Consider the following 18,534-nt stretch of genomic DNA (forward strand, 5'->3'; position numbering starts at 1 on the left):
GTGCACGCAACAGCTGCGCTGATATGATCATATGACAGTAGGAATGACAGTGCAATCCTTGACGAGGCGGCCAGCAGTAACCCAGCTGCAGGCAAGAGACCGTCGTGCATGCCGCCGTGGTGCACTCCCGGTGCATGCAAGCAGCAGGGCCTCCGCCGCGTGGCTGGGCGCTGAGCGCTCACCTGCAAGGGCCGGGGGAGCTGGCGAGGGCGGCCATTCAAGGCACGCAGGCAGGGCCTGCGCGGCTGGCCGCGTGCGCCGCAAGGGCAGCCATAGCATTTCAGGCACCCATCCACCCACCCCCAGCCCATGTAACCATGCGCCAGCGCCAGGCGCTTTGCCTCGCAAGCGGGACACACACACACTTCTCGTGGGCCCTGCCTAACACGCTGCACCCCACCCTCCCCACGCCCAGGTTCGTTTTTCACAAGGACGGAGACGTGCGGCCGACGGACCGGACTTCACGATACATGTGTGGCGCAGCGTTTATTGTCACGGTCACCAAGGGGCGCGGCAGGCCGCGGCTTGCGGGCGGGACCTCCTCCTCGGCTGCTGCTGCCAGTGCTGCTGTGACAGTGCGACCTATTACGGCGTACGCTGCCTGATGCGGCCGGGGGCCCACCAGCCGCCTGCACCAGACCCTTGGTGCCTCCAAGGCTCCAAGTAGGTCCCTGTGTGCCAGTCCGCCACTCTTTCCCACCAGGAGCCGCAACGTGCCCACGTCCAAAAGTCAACATCCGCATACATGTCCACGTACCCCTCGCCTGACCCAAGGACCCGCTCTCATTCACTACCCTTGCTCGTCCAGCTGACTCCAGCATCGCCATTCCACACCCTGCCAGGCTGCTAGCCTGCCCCTTGCCCTATTCCATCGCATTCGTTCCACACGTGTCCTGCGGGCCCCGCCCTCCTGGCCCCGTCTCAGATCGACCTGCCTGCTCACTGCCTGCTGGTTGCATGCCTCCTGCCTGTTTGCAGGCACGCAAATGAATCAGCCCGGTGACATCCGCCTTCTCCACCGACGAAGTCACCCAAGCCAACATGTACGAACGTACGATCAATGCCACCTGACGTCGGAGTTATGAGTGTGCGACCAAAGCCCTATAATTGGACACATGTCACGAAAGCGCAACGGGTGCCCCGCCAGAGGAGCCGATGCGCCTGCGGCCCTCGCTCTTGCCCTGGCTTCGTCAACGCCACTGCACCCTTACGCTACTGCGGTCGCGTGCACAGGCGACCGAACCTGTCCTGTCCTCCACGTCTTGCTCGCTGCGCCTTGCAGCGCTGCCGCTCACACCAACCCACACAACCCCCGACGGCTCCATCCCTCCCCACAGCTCCACCCTCCCCGCGGCAACCCCCCCGATTTAGTTTGGGCTGGTATTTACAAACCCCCCCCCAGCACCGAGCACCACCGCCGCGCGTACCCAACCACCCAACCACACAGCCTGCTTGCAGCGCATGCACAGCGCAAGCCACTCCACACAGCGCCCTTCGCCACGCCAGCCGGCCCCCGGCGCGCTTACGCCAGCTGTGCCTGCGCCTGCATGCCGCCGGGCAGTGACGTGGACACGCTGCCATTGCCGCTGGCGCTGCCGCCGCTGACGGGGCGGCGCGGTACGGCGTACGACTTGAGCTCGTCCAGCAGCTCGTAGGAGGCCACCTGGCGGGGGGGTGCGGCGTGCGGGGGCGGGGGGGGGGGGTAAGGGGCGGCACAGGTCACTGCCCGACTGCAACGAAATAGTTCCCAACTGCCAAGGAACCGCCGGGGCCGAGTACGCGTTCATGGAGAACAGAGTGATTAAAGCGCAAGTACGGGGGGGGGGTAGTGGCGTGGTGTTCTGGGGGCTGTTCACAACATTCCCAGTAAGAAGCATGACGTGGCTGGGCGCAGTCCGCCCAGCCACCCACACAACCACCCGCCCACCCACCCCACACAACCACCCACCCACCCACCCACCCACCCAGCTCCTCCCACGCACCTGGTTGAATCCGTCGCTCCAGGTGATCTGCACCGCGTAGTTGCCCAGCGGGTTCACAGCCACGGGCCGCGCGTCCGCCGGCGCCTCCTCGCGCTTACGCTGGCCTGCAGCATCAAGAGCAGCAGCAGCAGCAGAGGAACAGTGTGAAGGCAGGAGGAGGAGTCAGGAGGTGTGTGTCAAAGGAGCATTTGCGCAGTCGCAAGACCAACGACGCGCACCCACGACACGCACCCGACCCCAACCCGGTCCTCCCAACATACACGCACCCGATCCCAACCCCGTCCTCCCAACATACACGCTCCCCCCCCCCACACACACACGCACCCGTCCACTCGTCGATGGAGGTGGCGGAGGTATCGTTGGCGCGCACCACCCCGGGCGGCAGCAGGAACTCGGGCTCGCCGGGCAGCGCCACCACGATCGCGTCCTGTGTGTGTGTGTGGGGAGGGTACATTCATGATTAATTAAGAAATGAAGGCGTAGCCAGGGGGGCGTGTGTGGGAAGCGGTTTGGGAAGCGGTGAACCGCGCGCGTGTGCTCAGGGAATAAGCGAAGCGCGCGTGTGTGGCATGTGTCAAAAAGGAAACGAAAGTGTGTGGCGTGTGTGTGTGTGTGTGTGTGTAAAAGCTCGTCATGGCCCTTCTCCTCCTCCTCGTCCGGGTCCTCCTTATCTCCCTCCTGCTTCCCCTTCGCATCCACCTCCCTACCCCAATCCTCCTCCACCTCCTCCTGCCTGCCCCGCCCCCCATTGGCTGGGTCTTTGTTCAGTTGGGTGGGACATGAACTACCCCTCCCCCCATTTCTTTGACTAATCATGAGTGTAACCCCCGAAACCCCCCACACACGCGCCGTCTGGGCGGGCGTCATTTTGTTGTTTCTCTAACACCCCCACCCAACCACACACACCGCCACCTAACCACCCACCCACCCACCCACCCACCCACCCACCCAACCACCCAACCCACACCCACACACACACACCTACACACACCCACCTGCTCCTGGTCAAAGTGCGCCGTCTGCCTCGGCGCCCTGCCCGCCGCGCCCATCTTGGCCACCTCGCGCACCACCGCCGCGCCCAGGTCCATGAAGGTGGAGGCGGTGGCGGAGGCGGGAGAGGACACCACCAGCGGCCGCCCGCCTGCGAGGGGGGGGGAGGGGGAGGGGGGTTGCAAGGATTGGTACAGAGAAGTATAGCAGAGTCGACAGCAGGTGTGGTGTTGCGCGTACCGGGGGGGGGGGGAGGCGCGGAGAGCGAGGGAGAGGCACACACGCATGGGCACATGGGAAGTGCCCAGTGTTTGTTGGGTGGTCGGGAGCATTTAGCGAGAGAATGCCCCGCGAATGCCGTCGGGAAGCCCGCGCGCGTCCCCCTATGCCCCCCACGTCCGCTACAACCCCCCCCCATTCTGGTGGTAATGGTGCAGGCCCCCCCCCTGCCTGCCCCAGCTGCTGCCGCCGCCGCCGCGCGCCCCTCACCGTCTCCTGCGGCCGACAGGTCTGGCACAATGGGGAAGCGGATGAGGTTGGGCAGACCGAAGTCGCGCTGGATGCGCTCGCCTGCAGCAGACACATGTACACATACACACACACATGTAGCGATTAGTGAAATGGCTTAGGAAATGACAATTATGTGAACTGGAGTGGAGGATGCAAAGGCAACGCGAGCTGCTGGCTGCTCATCGCGACAGAGGGCGCCGGTTGCTTTCAAGCACCATTGCCGCCCCACCCCAGATCCGCCCAGCTTCGCCGTACCCTGTCACGTTGCAACCGGCGCTCAACGCACACGCGCGCACATGAGCGCGCACACACATACGCATCTGGGCGGGCTTTCGTTTTGATTCCTAACAAAAACGCATCGACGCACACGCACCCGAGCCCTGCCCGAATGGGAAGTAGCGCTTTCCGTCCTCGCCATCGAAGTAGCTCATGTTCTCCACCACCGCCACACACGGCACCACCAGGCGGGCAAACATGCGGATACCCTGTAAGGGGGAGGGGGTGGAGGGTGTGTGCGTGAAGGGTGTGGGGATAGACGTGGTGGGGATGTGGGGGTTGCAAAGGCATGGCTGCGCGTTGCAGGTGCGGATGCAGAGCATGCGGTTACACATACCAAGGGGCACTGAGGGGAGTGCCCCGCTGCAACGAAGCCGCATGCGCATGCCATCGCACCTCCCCTACAACACCCACAGAACCCCCCCCCCCACCACACACACATCACCCCTCTTACCCCTTCGCCTTCCCCGCCCCCGCCCCCCCCCCCCACACACACAAACACCCACCCCCTCCCCCCGCACCTTGGCCACGTCAATGAACGCCATCTTCTGCGGCGTGGTGACGATGACGGCGGCGGAGAAGGCCACGGTCTGGCACAGCGTGAGCTGGATGTCGCCGGTGCCGGGAGGGAAGTCCACAACCAGGTAGTCCAGCTCGCCTGGGGGAGAGGGGGGGAGCGGGGCGGAGGAGCGAGGTGGGGGGTCACATTCATGACTAGTTAAGGAAGTGGTAGACGGTAGACCATCTTGGAGAACAGCAATCGTTACCGGCCGGGGGAGGGCGGGAGCGAGGGTGCCGCCGCCCAATGAAATAGGTGCCAATAGTCAAGGAATCGTCGCCCCACCCGGAAGTGCAGTGCGAGCTCCACGTCCACGTCGTGCAGCGCCAAACCCGTGCCCTCCCGCCTTCCCGCCCTCCCCCTTTCGTGCACTTAATCGTTGGGCTCGGGCACATAACCCCCTCCCCCCCCGCCCTCCCTCCTCCCCTCCCTCCCTCCTCCCCTCCCTCCCTCCGCTCCTACCTCCCACCTCCCTCCTTCGCTCCCTCCTCTGCTCCCTCCACTCCACTTCCCCTTCCCTCCCCCCCCGCAACCCCCCACCCACCCACGCACACACACACACACACGCCCCCCTCCCCCGTGCTCACCCCAGTCCGCCGTGGTGAGCATCTGCTGTATGAGGCCCGACACCATGGGGCCGCGCATGATGGCGCTGCCCTGGCCCGCGTAGCCGAACGACACCACCTTGACGCCCTCGTACTGGGTGGGGTAGATGGCCTTGGTGGCGGGGTCCATCTCCAGCACCTAGGGGGAGCGTGTGTGTGGGTGTGTTGAATGTGGTGTTGTAGATACGAAACCAGTCCAGACTAAACCGCACCCAATGCAAAAGAGCGACGAGGAGAGCGTGGCGTGGCGTGGGGGGGACAGCCGTTCATGGGAATTGAAGTCTGGGCTGCCTGGGCCCTTGGAGCGCTGCCCATGTGTCCTGTGCCTTTCAGTCTTCAACCATGTCGCCGCCACCACCGCCACCGCCCACACGACCACGAGATGGTCAGCTCCTGATGACGTCATCAGCGCTCCGCCCGTGCGCCATGCTCTGCAACCTGTGCACCGCCCGCTGCCGCCATCCCCCCCAGGTTTAGTTTGGGCTGGTATCTGCAACCCCCTCCTCTCTATTTTCCACGCTTTCCCCTCCCACCCCCGTTCCCCCAATCCCCCCCCGCCCGTGTTGCGCCCCCCGGCGCGCCTCCCACCTTGACCTCTGGGTCCACCATGAGCGGCAGCGAGGGGCCGTACACGTCCGCGTCAAAGATGCCCACCTGCAGCAGTTGTGTGTTTGTTTGTTTCTGTGTGTGTGTGTGTGTGTGTGTGTGTGTGTGTGTGTGTGTGTGTGTTTACGGGCACACAACATTAGCCGCCTCCACACACGACCCACGCACCAGCAGAAGTCTCCCCTTCCTCCCACAACAGTCGCCTTTGCCGTGCCCAAACACAAGCTGACCCCACCTGCCTGCACCCCATGCCCTACCCGCCCCACACAACCCACATCCCCACATCCCCACATCCCCACATCCCCACATGCCCACATCCTCACACCCCCCACATCCCCCCACATCCCCCCACATCCCCACAAACCCCACAAACCCCACCGCCACGCCGCGCACCTTGGCCCCCATCTGCGCCAGCGTGTAGGCCAGGTTGACGGACACGGTGGACTTGCCCACGCCGCCCTTGCAGGAGGACACGGCGATGATGTGGCGGACCTGCGTGCGTGTGTGTGTGTGTTTGTGCGTGCTTGTGTGTATGTGTATGTGTGTGTGTGTCACGGGGTTGGGCGTGTAATTGGGCGGGTCGTGTGCGGACAGTCGGTTGCTGGTGTTTCGTCTGGTTCCAGAGCAAGCCCCCCTTCACCCCGTGCCGTGCCGTGCCGTGCCGCGCCGTGCCGTGCCGTGCCCCCGCCCCCAAGCCCCCTTCCTCACGGCCCCAGCCCCCGTAAACCCCACCTTGGCCAGTCCTCCCGGGCGGCCTGACTCCGGCAGCAGCGGCTTGGCGGGCTGGCTGGTCATTTTGATCGCCACGTCGCGCACCCAGGGCAGAGCCTGCGGAAGGGGGGTGAGACACGGGGGGTCGCTCAGGTGTGGGGGATGAGAAGGGCGGGGCGGGCGGGGCGGGGCGGGTCTTGCACATTGGCACGGGAGTGCGGAGGGGCGAGCACGGCCCACACAGCAGGCAGCGGGCAGGGCAGCAGCCCTCCCTCCCTAACACGCACACCCACACACAGTGCACCGCCCCGTTGTGCTGCTCCCCCACACCACCCCCTCGTGTCTCTTCCTTGTTGGGAATGCCAACACCCGCCCCCCCCAGCACACTGTTTCCTTATGGGATGGGTTCAGAGTTAACCCCCACCCCAGCCCACCCACACGCCCCCCCCCCCCACACACACACACCTTGACGAACTCGGTGCTCTGGCGCTGGAACATCTCCTTGACGGGGCAGGCGGGCGTGGTGAGCTCCAGCGTGAAGGCCACGGCGCCCGCCGCCTCATCCACCGCCAGGTCCTTGATGAAGCCGCACGCCACAATGTCCTCGCCAAAGTCCGGGTCGATCACGTTGCGCAGCTGGGCCAGCACCTCCTCCTCGCGCGTGCGCGGCGCGGCGGCGGTGGCGACGGCGGGAGGCGCGGCGGCGGCGGCCTGGCAGATGAGGGGTGCGTGGGTGGGGAGGGTTGGGGAGGGGTTTGGATGGGGTGAGGAGGGGAGAGGAGGGATGGGGTTGGGAGAGGAGGGGTTGGGGGCAGGGGTGAGGTGCGTGGCGTGGTGGCGGTGCTGCGAGAGGGAGGAGGCTTGTTGCGGAAGGGCAGGGCAGGGCAGGGCGGCGTGGCGGCGGAGGGCTGAGTGGCGGCGGAGGGCTCAGTGGTCCTAGCTTACGCGGGCCTTTTGACTGGTCCAGAACTCATTGCTGGTTGCAAGAGGGATCTGCTGACGCAGCACAGGCGCTAGCGAGGCACGCCACTGTGTCCTCGGCCCGCGTACTCAGCCTTGTAGCACACCACCAGCCCTGCACCTCAGCGCTCAGGGAGCGCAGCCACGCTCCGGACCGGGCTGTGCGCTCACCGTGACCACGTGCGCTCCTCGGCGGCTCGCGGCCGCGGGGCGGGCCGCCGCGGTCGCGGGGGCGACGCCCGACACCCACGCAGCCACGCCGCGAGCAGCCGCAGCCGCAGCGGCCCCGGAGGGCTGGGTCGCCGCGAAGGTGCGCGCCACCGCCGGGCAGCCGCTGCGCTGCACGCCAGCCTGCGCAACGTAGAATTCAGTCAGGCCGCCAGGTCAACAAGCCTTACAACGAGACCGGAAGGCAAGTTTAGCGACGTCCAATCAGCGGAAACGTTTCCTAGAGTAATCTGGAGTGCGCACCCGAGTCTTCATCATGGAGGCTTGCATTTGTGCTCACGACTCTTGCGGCTAAAGCAGTACTATGGTGTTGCGCAAAACCAATGCGCGACGCCTGTAGACGTCCGCCAAGACGTGCGGTTTGTGGATTATATGTATGGCTACAAACACAAAATTGGGCGTCAAGGCGATTACGTTTTCACCACGGCGATGCCATCGATGGGGGAATTGGTCGCCAGGCAGGATGAAAGCTCTCCCGCGGTCGCTGGCGCAGATCTTTACTGTGGAAGCAATAAAGGAGTCCATTTTGAACATCTAAAGCTCATCCACTATCGATGCTGAGGGGCTCCGTTAAAGTCTTGTGCCCTTTCCCGCGAATCCTGCTGCATGCTGACGACTCAGCTACTGATGAAATCGTCTGACTGCCATGGCACATACCGACACTGTCGGCGGCACAATGCTGGGCCGCACCTTGGGGCGCCGAGGGGTGCGGCCGGGCGGCGGACGGCAAAGCAGACCAGGGCAGAGGCACAGCACGACCTGGCGAAGAAGCAGCAGCGGCGCGACTCGGATTGGATAAGGGCACGAGGATGACGCCAACCTGGTCTGAAGGCATTCTACCAGGCCGAATAAGGCATTGGATGGCGGAGGGCACATGTGGCGTGCTCGAAGGCGTGCCAACAGTTGGCACGCGCTCAAGCTCGCTGCTGGCCCCATGGATAGCCGTTCGCGACAACGCATATCCAGGTGCGTCTGCTTATGCTAAATTGAGATCCCTCCAAAATGGCGCTGTTGCTGGTCGGCTGAAGGGGGACACGACCCGCCCACGCTGACATGACCCCGCTGACGGATGCGCTACGACATGACCCGCACGGCAAACCACATTGTTCATCACCGACCCTGACATCCATACCAATACATACTCACCGACTCCGGCAACCGTACATATGTTGAACATTACGCATTACGCAGAAAGTAAGCAGACCATCTGCTAATCAGCGGACACATCCCATTTCGCAGGCGAGCTGTCTTCACAGCCTGGCGGCGTAATACACGGCGTGTAAGTCACGGACTAACTTTTCATGCCGCAAGCTGCAACCTTGCCGTCGCTGGCCGGGAAGGCTCGCAAACCGGCTACCATCAAGAATGCGGATGTTGGGTTGGGGCCCCGAAAGGCCGGCGAGGCGTCTTACAGCCCTGATGCAGCAACGTAAGTCCATATGTTTGGGTCACGTTGCTTGCATTAAGCATGGCTAGTCTCCAACTTGGCTTCGCCTCTCCATCCTTCCATCCCGCAAATGTTCCCTTTCTTGCCCTGCAATTTCTGAATTTACACACATGACTTTCAATTCAATCTCAGGTTGCCTGGTATTCGGACGAGCGGTATGCCGACTTTCCACGCCGAGTCAACTCCCACGCTTTGGGCGCCCTCCTGCCCGGCGGCCTTTGGCCCGCTGCATCCAGCCGATGGCGCCTGCTTCTCCCCCAGCCCTCCAGCCAGCAGCACCCCTACCGGCGACACCAGCAAAGCCAGACACAGCGGCAACGCCCCTTTGTGGCGGCGTTTTGTTTTCATGAAACCGGGCCACACCACCAGCAGCCATGCCCTTAACGGCAGTGGGCCTCAGCCGCAGTCGTGTCGGGCTGCGGTGCCGCGTGCGAAGCGGTCTCTGCCGGCGTCGGTGGCCGGGGGCGGAAGCGGGGGCGGATCCTCCGGTGTGGAGGGCTGCAGGAGGCTGGCGGAGCTACGGGCTGTCGTGGCGGGCGAGGTGAGGGGTTTGAATGGGGTGCGTGTGTGTGGCTGGGCGTTGGGCCGGTGGCGGCGTATGGCACGATACCAGGACTTCCCTGTGTGGCTTCCCATGTCAACGCACCCACATGTATGCGACGCATCCACCCACCAACATCCACCCACCCGCCCAAAAGTGCGCACACACACACACCCGCCCAAACGCACAAATACACATGCACACACGTGCAAACACGCACGCACCCGTCTTCACGCGTACTCTACCTTGTGCTCTTGAACACATGCACGCACGCAGATGGGCCCGGACTTCCCGGCCGCGCACTGGCCGCCCAACGCGGCGCAGGCCGGCGCGCTGCTGGGCTGCGGCCTGTCTGCGGCCGGGCTGCGGGGCCGGCTGCGACAGCTGCAGCAGGACATGGGAGCGCCGGTGCTCAGGTGGGCGCGGCGGGGCGGAGGGGGTGATAGGAGTGGAGGGTGTCGGGTGGCAAGGGCTGGGGCCGGGGGGCGTAACCGCCTGTGCCCCGCTTGTGCCGTGCACGCACCCGTGTGCCCATGCATGCATATGGCGTGCTCGTGTGCCTGCTGACGGCTGTGCGCTCCACATCACGGTATCATCATGCCGCGTTATTCCGATGTCGCGATCCAATGTGTCGCATGGGGTGTGAGGGACTGCTGCTGCCTACACACAAACACACACACACACACAACGTTTTCCTTGTGCTCTTTAACACACACACACACACACACACACAGTTACCTGGTGTACGCCGCGCCGGGCCTGTTGGCGAGTGACGAGGTGCGGCAGCTGCTGGAGGCGGCGGCGGCGATGACGGCGGTGGCGGCTGATGCGGCGGCGCCCAACAGCAGCAGGCGCTGCGGCGCCGCCGAAGGCATTGGCGCTAGTGGCGGCGGCGGCAGTAGTTGCGGCGGCGGCAGCAGCAGCAGCAGCAGCAGCAGCAGCAGCGGTCGCAGCATGGAGGTGGCGGCTGTGGATGTGTTCCGTGCGGCGCCGGCGCTGATGGGCCTGCGGGCGGAGGCGCTGTGGGGCCGGGGCTTGGCGCTGATGGCGGAGCTGGCTGCGGACGGCAGGTGCGCGCGCGAGTGTGCGTGCGTGTGTGTGAAAGAACGAAACAAAAGCCCACAGTGTGTGTGTGTGTGTGTTTGTGTGTTAGAGAGCACGAGGGAATACATCACGCGTACGACAGAGTGTATGCGATGTGATTGAGTGAGTGTGAGTGAGTGTGAGTCAGTGTGCTGGCGCTGTGGCAGGACCGGCCAGACCGTTGCACTCTTGCGTGGTACTGTACTATGAGAATGTGTCTGCAACTAGCACACGTTGGTCGCACAGAGCACACAGTCATCCACTACTGCTTACACACGAACTCACACGAACTCACACGACCTTCACACTGTGTACTGATCAGGGACGAGGCCTACTTCCGAGCCATGCTGCGGGCACAGCCGCACCTGCTGGCAGCGCCGGCCGAGGAGCTGAGAGCCAGGCTGCAGCTGCTGCGGGAGGTGGCGTCGGCGCCGGGTTCAGCAGGGCTTGCAACGGCAGCAGCGCCCGGAGGCGACAGCATGCGGCGGTCCAGTGGTGCGGCCGCTGGCGGCGGTGGCGGCGGCGGCGGTCACGGCGGTTGGCTCCCGGCCTGGGGCTCTGAGCTGGCGTTGGCAACGCCGGCGAAGCTGGGTGCGCTGCTGCACACGAGCCGGCGGCGGCTGTTGCGGCTGCGGTACGTGCGGCAACAGCTGGAGGCAGTCAGCGCTGCCGCAGCAGCAGCTGCCAGCAAAAGCAGCAGTGGCGGGAGCAGTAGCAGTAGCAGTAGCGGCTTGGAGCCGTGGCAACAGCAACGGCTGCAGCAGGAGCGGCAGCGGCAGGAGCAGCAGATGCTTGGGCGGTGGCGGCCGGCGGAGCCGATGATGGCGGTGGTGCGGTACCGGGGCGCGGAGTGGGCGCGGCGGCACCCGGGCTATGCGGACTGGGAGGCGAACTACCTGCGGCAGGAGCGGGAGCATGCGGAGGCGATCACGGAGTGGACGCTGGCGTACCCGTAGGGTCCGTCGGCACGGGGTGGATGGCGAAACGCATGGCTGTTTGGCGCTTGACTGTGGGTGGGAATGTGGGATTCCGCTCAGCGCTGTGTGCGATGTTTGATGAGTGCGGATTGCGAATGGCGGCGGCCTGGTTTGAGTGCAGGGGTGTTTCTGGATGTTGCTGCGGCTGTCGCGTTGAGGCACCAAAGGTCAATCCGTATACTTGGGCGGATTCAGTGGTGGCAGTGTGTGATCTGGCTGTGCATAAGCGCTGGATTTGTGGCACGTGCAACGTGAATTATGCTGAAGCTGTTCAGTTTGGAACCCGGCGAGCTTGTCGATGTCCCGAATACCGTGGGGGTATGTCCCTAATACCGTGGGGCCATGTCGCACCCGTGGAGCGAGCGCACTGTAACGCTGTGAGTTGCAACGTATCATCCTTACAGGCCTCCAACTAGTGAGCCTCCTACACGGCCGCATATCTGCGTCTGGTCTGCGTCTGGTCTGGGCCCGCCCTCGGGCTTGCAGCTACGTACCCGCAACTGCCGCTATTCATTGCCACCTCACATTCCTTACTTCAGCAGCAATTCTACCAATCAGCACTTGACCCGAGCAACGGGGCACAAACACATCCTGCACATGCGCGTTTGCCACCCGTTACGTTTCCGGTAATTGGTGAGCAGCTAGCCCCTTGCAGCCCTATCCAAGAACTAGCAAGCCATTCTATGCATTGATACTTGCATGCTTGCCGCATGCTGTGTGTTTCGTCCAGCCGCTGTGTTTGATGTAAATGCACCCACGCACACGCCACATGTGGGGCGCGCTCGCGGCCTCAACTACCGCGGTAAACTTGACTTCTCCTTGACTTCCATCTGCGTCCTGACAGGCAAAATCCTAACCTATCCCCCTCATTAATGCACTACCGTATTAGCAGCGCAACTCTCGGAGTTCTTGGGAGCCCGCGGGGCGCTGCAAGTGTACCTGTCCCACGCGCCGGAGCAGCACACCGTATGTACGCCAATGCCCCGCCGTTCACTGCATTCGTCCATCGATCAAGCCCCCGTCATTCAGTTCGCAGTGTGCCATTACCCGCATCCGTCAGTGATTGAAGTACTCCATGCTAAGAAAGTCCGTGCTCCCATACGCCCATGCATTCATTTGTTCAACAAAGATTGCCACACGTATGAGCTGCTCCTCGATCGCAGATCATCATCCACTCATCGGGCGTATCAGCTCGATACCAGCTCGCAGGCAGTCAGCAGAACGTTAGTTCCGCGGAAGCCACGTCCGCTTACACACGCACACACAAGGCAGGTCCAAGCAAGGCAATACCATCAGCGTTGCACTGCATCGGATGCAGAGTCCTGCGTTGTTTCTTTGCATGTTCTCTCAAACACAAGGGCCCACCGGCAAAGCAAACGCCAAACACACGCAACGGTGCTGCGCGTTCTGACACAGCCAACTCAACATACAAACACCCCATTCACGCCCACTACACCACCAGCTGTCCACGCGCATGCAACGAAGACGCCCATAGCTTCACGCCCACCCAACCGCATGTGCCGGTGATCGAGCCCCATGAGGCGGCCGCCACCGTTGTGCACTGATGCGGCCGCGCCTGCAGCGGTTGCAGCTGCTGCCCCTGCCCCTGCTGCCCGTGCTGCCCCTGCTGTGGGTGCTGCTGCTGCAGGCCCTGCTGCCCCGGCTGCTGCAGCTGGCGCAGGCCCTGCCGCACCGCTTGCGTCACGTTCCACTGCTCCAGCGCGAGCACCTTGCCCACGATGGTGAGGTAGGTGGGGTTGGACAGCACATTCGTGGGCGCGTAGCGGTGCTGCACGCCGCCGATGGCCACGCCGCTCGCCAGCACCTTGAGCAGTTTCCGACTGCTACTGCCATGGCTGCTACTGCCTTCGCTGCTACTGCCTTCGCTGCCGTTGTCCACGCTGGACCCCAGCTCTGCAAGAAGGGCATCTTGGTCGCCGAGCAGCCGGCGCAGCGGCGGCGTGAGGAGCGGCGGGAAGTCGGAAGGGGAGCCGGCCTGGCCCGCCATGGTTTTGGCGGATCCCGAAAAGCCCTTGAACCAAGCCGGCACCTCTGACACGCCGTCGCTAGCGGCGCCAGCGGCATCGGAGGAGGGGTCAGCAGTGACGGAGTGCAGGCGGCGCTCGATGCGCGTTGCGCGGCGTGTCAGGGTCGACATGGCCGCGCGGCTGGTGACGGTCACGAGGCCGCCGCGGGCTGCAGCGCTGCCACCCGGGCACGCCTGTGCCTCCATGCGCGCGGCCGTGTCCCACACCACCAGGTCCAGCTTGGAGAACAGCTGCGGGGGAAGGCAGGCAGGGGGGAAGGGGGCAGGGAGGTAGGTTTGGCGCTGTGCGTGCGCCACTGGGGAACAAGGACATGGCATTAACTATGTATGAGGGCTGCCCCGCTCGTCCAAGCCAGTACGCGGCAAAAGAGCACTTCCACATACGGTACGCGGCCCCCCTCCCCTACAGCCGCCCTCACCTGCCCGTACTGGTACACCTGGGTGTCCAGCGTGTGGCGCTGCAGCATCACCTCCAGGTCGGGCGGCAGCAGCGGCCCCACGTCCACCTGCCACAGCAGCAGTGCATGCCCCACAAGCAGGCAGGCAGGCAGGCAGCGCAGGCAGGAGGCACGAGTCAGGTCTTTGCAAGTACAGTCGGCGGTGCGTGCCCGTCGCTGTGGGTCCCATTAGCAGTACGGTATTCGCGCGGTGCCCAAACGCACATCCCATGTTGATTGCATCCCACCCAGCTATGCGGTCACATCCAAGGCACGTTTTCCGCCCCCTCCCCCAAAATAAAGACAGCTGACTGGTGAAACACGCCCTTACCCCTGCCTCACCTTGATCTTAGCCTCGGAGCCGACTCGCTTGTGGATGATGTCTACTGGGTAGGGCCAGCCCAGGCCGCGCTTGAAGTGCGGCCGGTTGCCGGTTCCGTCCTCCAGCGCCATCACCACATCAAATTGCTGCAGCATAAGCCGAGCCGCGCTGGCCAGCTTGGCCCAGGAGGCGGCGGCGGTGGCGGTGGCGGCTCCGCCTGCCTGCGCGCCCTCCGTGCTGCCGGCGGTGGGGTTGGTGGCGGAGGTGGAGGTGGCCGTGTTGCTGGCGGTGGCGTTGTTGGGTGTGGTGGCGGGCGTGTCATCTGCCCAGAAGCGCGCGGCGTCGCGCAGGCTACCGACGGGGCGGGAGCGGAAGACGGCCTCACCCAGGAGAGACCTGCGCGCGTGAGAGATTCGGGCAATGAGGGGGTGCGTGGGCAGGATGCGCATCTCATTTATCTTATTTTGTGTTCAGCACGGCGCAAAAGCAGCAGTTGTGTGATCGAGACCAGCAGTGCGTAGCCGGTGTGCGCAAAGCACGCACACACACCTGGTAAGGTAGTTGTCAAACACGAAAGGTGCTGCCGCATCCCAGCCAGCCACTGTCGATGCGCCGCCGCCAGGCCTAAAGGCAGCGTCTGTGCCTGCGCATTATGGAAATGTGATTGCGGAAGGGTATAAGCACGTATACGGGAGAGGGTCTTCGATTGATGATGCGGCGAGCGATGGATGCTGGAGGTGTTGCCATGTACGCAGGATGAAATTGAAACACCACCGCTCCCGCCGCACGCACCCGCAATCTCCACCAGCATGGGCAGCATGTAATGCAGGTGTGACATGAGGCGTGCACGCGGCTCCCTGTGGCGGGGGTGTTGCGCGGCATGTATGGGGCGGTGGCCCGGAAGGTAAGCGGGCAGTCCGTAACGTGATTTGCATGGTATAGACACTGGTCAAAGAATGAGCGGTGCACAGCAGGGCATGGGACCCGTTAGTATATCAGGCAATTCAGCCCCTAGGACGCATTCTTGATTGCCGCACACGCACCTGACGACAATGGTGTTGAGCAGCTCGGGGCACATGAAGGTGTCACGTGGGCTGGTCTGGCCGCCGTACAGCGTGTACTCGTTTGTCGCAAACTGGATGTAGCGGGCAGCCATGGTCGCAAGGCGGCTGCGGCAGTAGCCGGCCCGGCTGGGGTCGTTACCAAAGGCGTACGGCTGGCGTGCGCCGGTGTCCGACCACCTGCATGCATGGAAAATAAATTTTGACAAAAAATGCATCAAACACACGACGCGGCAGGCCGCCTTATACTGTGTGCGCCAAGCCAGCCAAGCACTAGTCACTGGTGGCAGTTGCTCCGTTGTCCGATCGTGACCCACTCACCAGTCAATGATGCCCTGCTTGCCGGTCTCAATGGGCTGGAAGCGGTTGCGCGCCTCCGTGGGGTTGAGCCAGCGCGGGCGGTCGTCCCAGGGACGCGGCATCAGGCAGTTGTCGTGGCGGGTGGCGGACAGACAGCCGTTGAGGGCTGCAGCGCATGCGTGACGACACGGGGTAGGCGCCAATTACACATGTGCGTGTGTATGTGTGTGTGTGTGTGTGTGTGTGTGTGTGTGTGTGTGTGTGTGTGTGTGTGTGTGTGTGTGCGTGTGCGTGCGTGTGTGCGCGCGTGTGCACGTGTACGTGTGCGGGTGCGCCGGTCCGCCGCGACGGGGCGCACCTGACAGGTCGGCGAAGGAGGTGCCGCCGCTCTTGCTCACGTGGAACAGCTCCACGCCCTGCTTGCGCACGGCGCCGTCCCGGTGCAGCGAGTACAGCTGCGCGCAGGTAGAGCAGTAGTGGAGCGGGCGGCAGCAGCAGGGCGGATGCGAGGAAAATCGGTGACGCGGCGGTGAGTCATTGGGGAATACGTATGAGGCTACCCATGTGTTGCACGGCGAACACGGTCCACGTGCGTGTGCACATTTGTGGTGACACGCACCTCGCCAAGTAGTAATTCCACCTTGGCGTCCACGTCCGGGCCCCAGGCGCGCTGCCGCCAGCTGCTGCTGATGGTGCCGTTGGCGGACCGCTCGGCCGCCTCCGCCGCGCCCAGCAGCAGCGCACAGCCCGACAACGCCGCCAGCACGGAGCGGCGGACCAGAGGAAAGGACTGCAGCAAATAAAAAGGGTGACCCGCATAAAAGCGCAGTCCGTCACAAGTCCGCAAGCAAGGGCGGGCGAGGTAGCTTTGCAAGAGCAGATGGTAAACCCCACTAAACCCTAGAAAACCCCAGTGCGAAACCCGCAACGCGTGCACACACCTGGAACGCTTCCAAGGTCTTGGCCCGCCGGCCGCTCTGGATGGCCTGCAGCTCAATCTGCACGATGGCCGCATACTCCAACACTTCCCGCGCCACCCTCTGCGGCCCCACGCCCATTTGCTGCCCTTGCCCCTGTCCCTGCTGCTGCCCAGGACCGGTGGTGCTGGAGCTGCTGCTGCCGTCGCTGCTACTGCCGTTACTGCTGGTGCTGTCGGCGCTGTCGGGCGCCGTCTGCGAGAGGCCGCTGCTAGCCTTGGAGTTGGAGTTGGCAGCTGCGATGGCTGCGGCGACGGCCGGGGTCAGTGAGACCGCATTGTCGCGGGTATTGGAGCCAGCAGTCCCGCCACTGCCACTTTCACCACTGCTGGTGCCACTGCCTGCTGTCTCCGAGCTGAGCAGGTGCCGCGAAGGGGTGGAGGCTAAGGAGTCTCCCGCGCCAAAGTTGCCCAAGGAGGCCGCAGCAGGCGAAACCGCCGCAACCAGTTGTAATCGCCGCACAAAGGCGGCGGTTGCGGCAAGGATTCGGGACGCGCTCTCCGACGCCTGGTCTTGCAGCTCGGGAACCGTGTTAAGGAAAGGTTTCCAACCGGTGGCAGCCGCCCCGCCGCTCCCCTGCTGCTGGGATGCGGGCCGCAGCAGCTGCGGCTGGGGGTTGGCCCCCTGCTGTGGCGCCGGCAGCAGCAGCTCTGCGGGAGACACTGCGGTGGCGACCAGCATGTTCCACACGAGGCGAATCGCGGCCGTGGGACAGTGGTCGACGCTGCTGCTGTTGCCGCTTGGCTGGGTGCCGCACGTGGTGTTGAGTGCTGCTTCCAACAGCCGCTTCTGCGCCGGCGGATACGCAGGAATGGTCATGTCTATGGCGCTACCGTTGCCGCTGCTGTTGCGGGCAGCCATCGAGACTTGCCGGCGGCCTTTTGAGCTCTCGCCAGCCGCCGTTGCGTTACTCGTGTCAGTGGCATTCCCGTTGTCGGTAGCCGAAGAGCCACCGGCTGCGCTGTTCCGCTTCAGCGGGCGCGCTGGCTTGTCCATCCGCACCGTAGCAGCGGTCACTATAGGGCTGCTTGGACTAGCTGTCTGGGAGCCGTTGAGGGCGTGCACGCTGACCTGCTGGTTCTCCGCCCGCAGACTACGAACCCAGACCGGCGCGAACGCGGTGAAGTGCGTGCCGGTGCCCCAGACGACCACGAACGCGGCAGCGGGAAGGAGGGCGAGTCCCGCCACGAGTAGGCAGAGCCAGCGCCGTCCGGATGTTGTGCGGCGCCGCTCGGTGGCACCACCAACGGAGCTGCCGCTGGGTGTCCGAGATGGCAGGGGCTCATTTTCGCTTTCGCTTAGCTCATCGTGGCTTCCCGCGCTGCTGCCGGAGCCAGAGGCTCTTTTGAAACCATCGATGGTGATAATACACCTCATTATTATGCAATGTCGAACGTCAAAGGAAGCGCCCACCCTGACCGAGAAGGAGTCGGTCGCGCGTCGTGGTGGTGAACGCGACGACCAGCGCCCTTAAGTCCCTCTTAATTTGTAAAGCCTAGCAGATGTTAAAGGATTCTGCTTTCAAATCAAACATCAGCTCGTTTTTGGCTTCGTTCGACAGTTAGTGGGTCGTTTGATTGCGAAGGCGCGCTTAGTGCTGCTTTAGTATCGGCCGACAGGGTGCTTGCAAATAAAAGCCTGGGGTAAAGTATACTGAAGCCCAGCCGCAGGTGATAACGCTGTACTGAACATTTTGCGGACGGTGTGTTGTCATCCTGTGCGTCTACGAGCACTATTTTCAAGCACGTGAACTTTCGCAGCCTGGTAACCATCATACACCTACGATATGTGTTCAAACGATTGGTGCACAAAAGCTAGCCCGTTGGCCAGCGGAGGCCTACGAACAGTTCGGGCCCTTCCGCCTTCTCCGCGTTTGCTCCCGCCCCTGTGCATGCCCAGGCGATAAGCAAGACGC

General features: G+C 63.8%; 3 protein-coding genes across 3 annotated transcripts; 1 reads left to right on the top strand and 2 right to left on the bottom strand.

The window, feature by feature from the left end:
- Window positions 1-456: 456 nt before the first annotated feature.
- CHLRE_01g045902v5 (uncharacterized protein) lies at window positions 457-7,922 on the bottom strand. The gene is made up of 14 exons (XM_043058883.1): window positions 7,671-7,922; window positions 7,371-7,550; window positions 6,705-6,950; window positions 6,261-6,356; window positions 5,922-6,020; window positions 5,511-5,576; window positions 4,905-5,061; window positions 4,280-4,416; window positions 3,856-3,967; window positions 3,462-3,542; window positions 2,978-3,123; window positions 2,307-2,409; window positions 1,983-2,086; window positions 457-1,663 (listed from the first exon to the last, which is right to left on the bottom strand). The coding sequence occupies exons 1-14, from the start codon at window positions 7,683-7,685 to the stop codon at window positions 1,523-1,525; spliced, it is 1,683 nt and encodes a 560-aa protein (XP_042928784.1). The 5' UTR covers window positions 7,686-7,922; the 3' UTR covers window positions 457-1,522.
- A 120-nt stretch (window positions 7,923-8,042) lies between these two features.
- Window positions 8,043-11,860, top strand: CHLRE_01g046600v5 (uncharacterized protein). The gene is made up of 6 exons (XM_043058896.1): window positions 8,043-8,393; window positions 8,667-8,856; window positions 9,007-9,415; window positions 9,692-9,831; window positions 10,150-10,485; window positions 10,821-11,860. Exons 2-6 carry the CDS (start codon window positions 8,729-8,731, stop codon window positions 11,452-11,454), a joined length of 1,647 nt encoding a protein of 548 aa, XP_042928785.1. The 5' UTR covers window positions 8,043-8,393; window positions 8,667-8,728; the 3' UTR covers window positions 11,455-11,860.
- Window position 11,861: 1 nt separating this feature from the next.
- Window positions 11,862-18,392, bottom strand: CHLRE_01g046650v5 (uncharacterized protein). The gene is made up of 10 exons (XM_001690150.2): window positions 16,584-18,392; window positions 16,262-16,432; window positions 16,001-16,097; window positions 15,664-15,808; window positions 15,325-15,522; window positions 15,074-15,138; window positions 14,831-14,924; window positions 14,302-14,677; window positions 13,942-14,028; window positions 11,862-13,753 (listed from the first exon to the last, which is right to left on the bottom strand). The coding sequence occupies exons 1-10, from the start codon at window positions 17,994-17,996 to the stop codon at window positions 12,926-12,928; spliced, it is 3,474 nt and encodes a 1,157-aa protein (XP_001690202.2). The 5' UTR covers window positions 17,997-18,392; the 3' UTR covers window positions 11,862-12,925.
- Between the last annotated feature and the right edge of the window lie 142 nt (window positions 18,393-18,534).

This window comes from Chlamydomonas reinhardtii, chromosome 1 (genome assembly GCF_000002595.2).
Source record: "Chlamydomonas reinhardtii strain CC-503 cw92 mt+ chromosome 1, whole genome shotgun sequence".
Taxonomy (NCBI): Eukaryota; Viridiplantae; Chlorophyta; class Chlorophyceae; order Chlamydomonadales; family Chlamydomonadaceae; genus Chlamydomonas; species Chlamydomonas reinhardtii.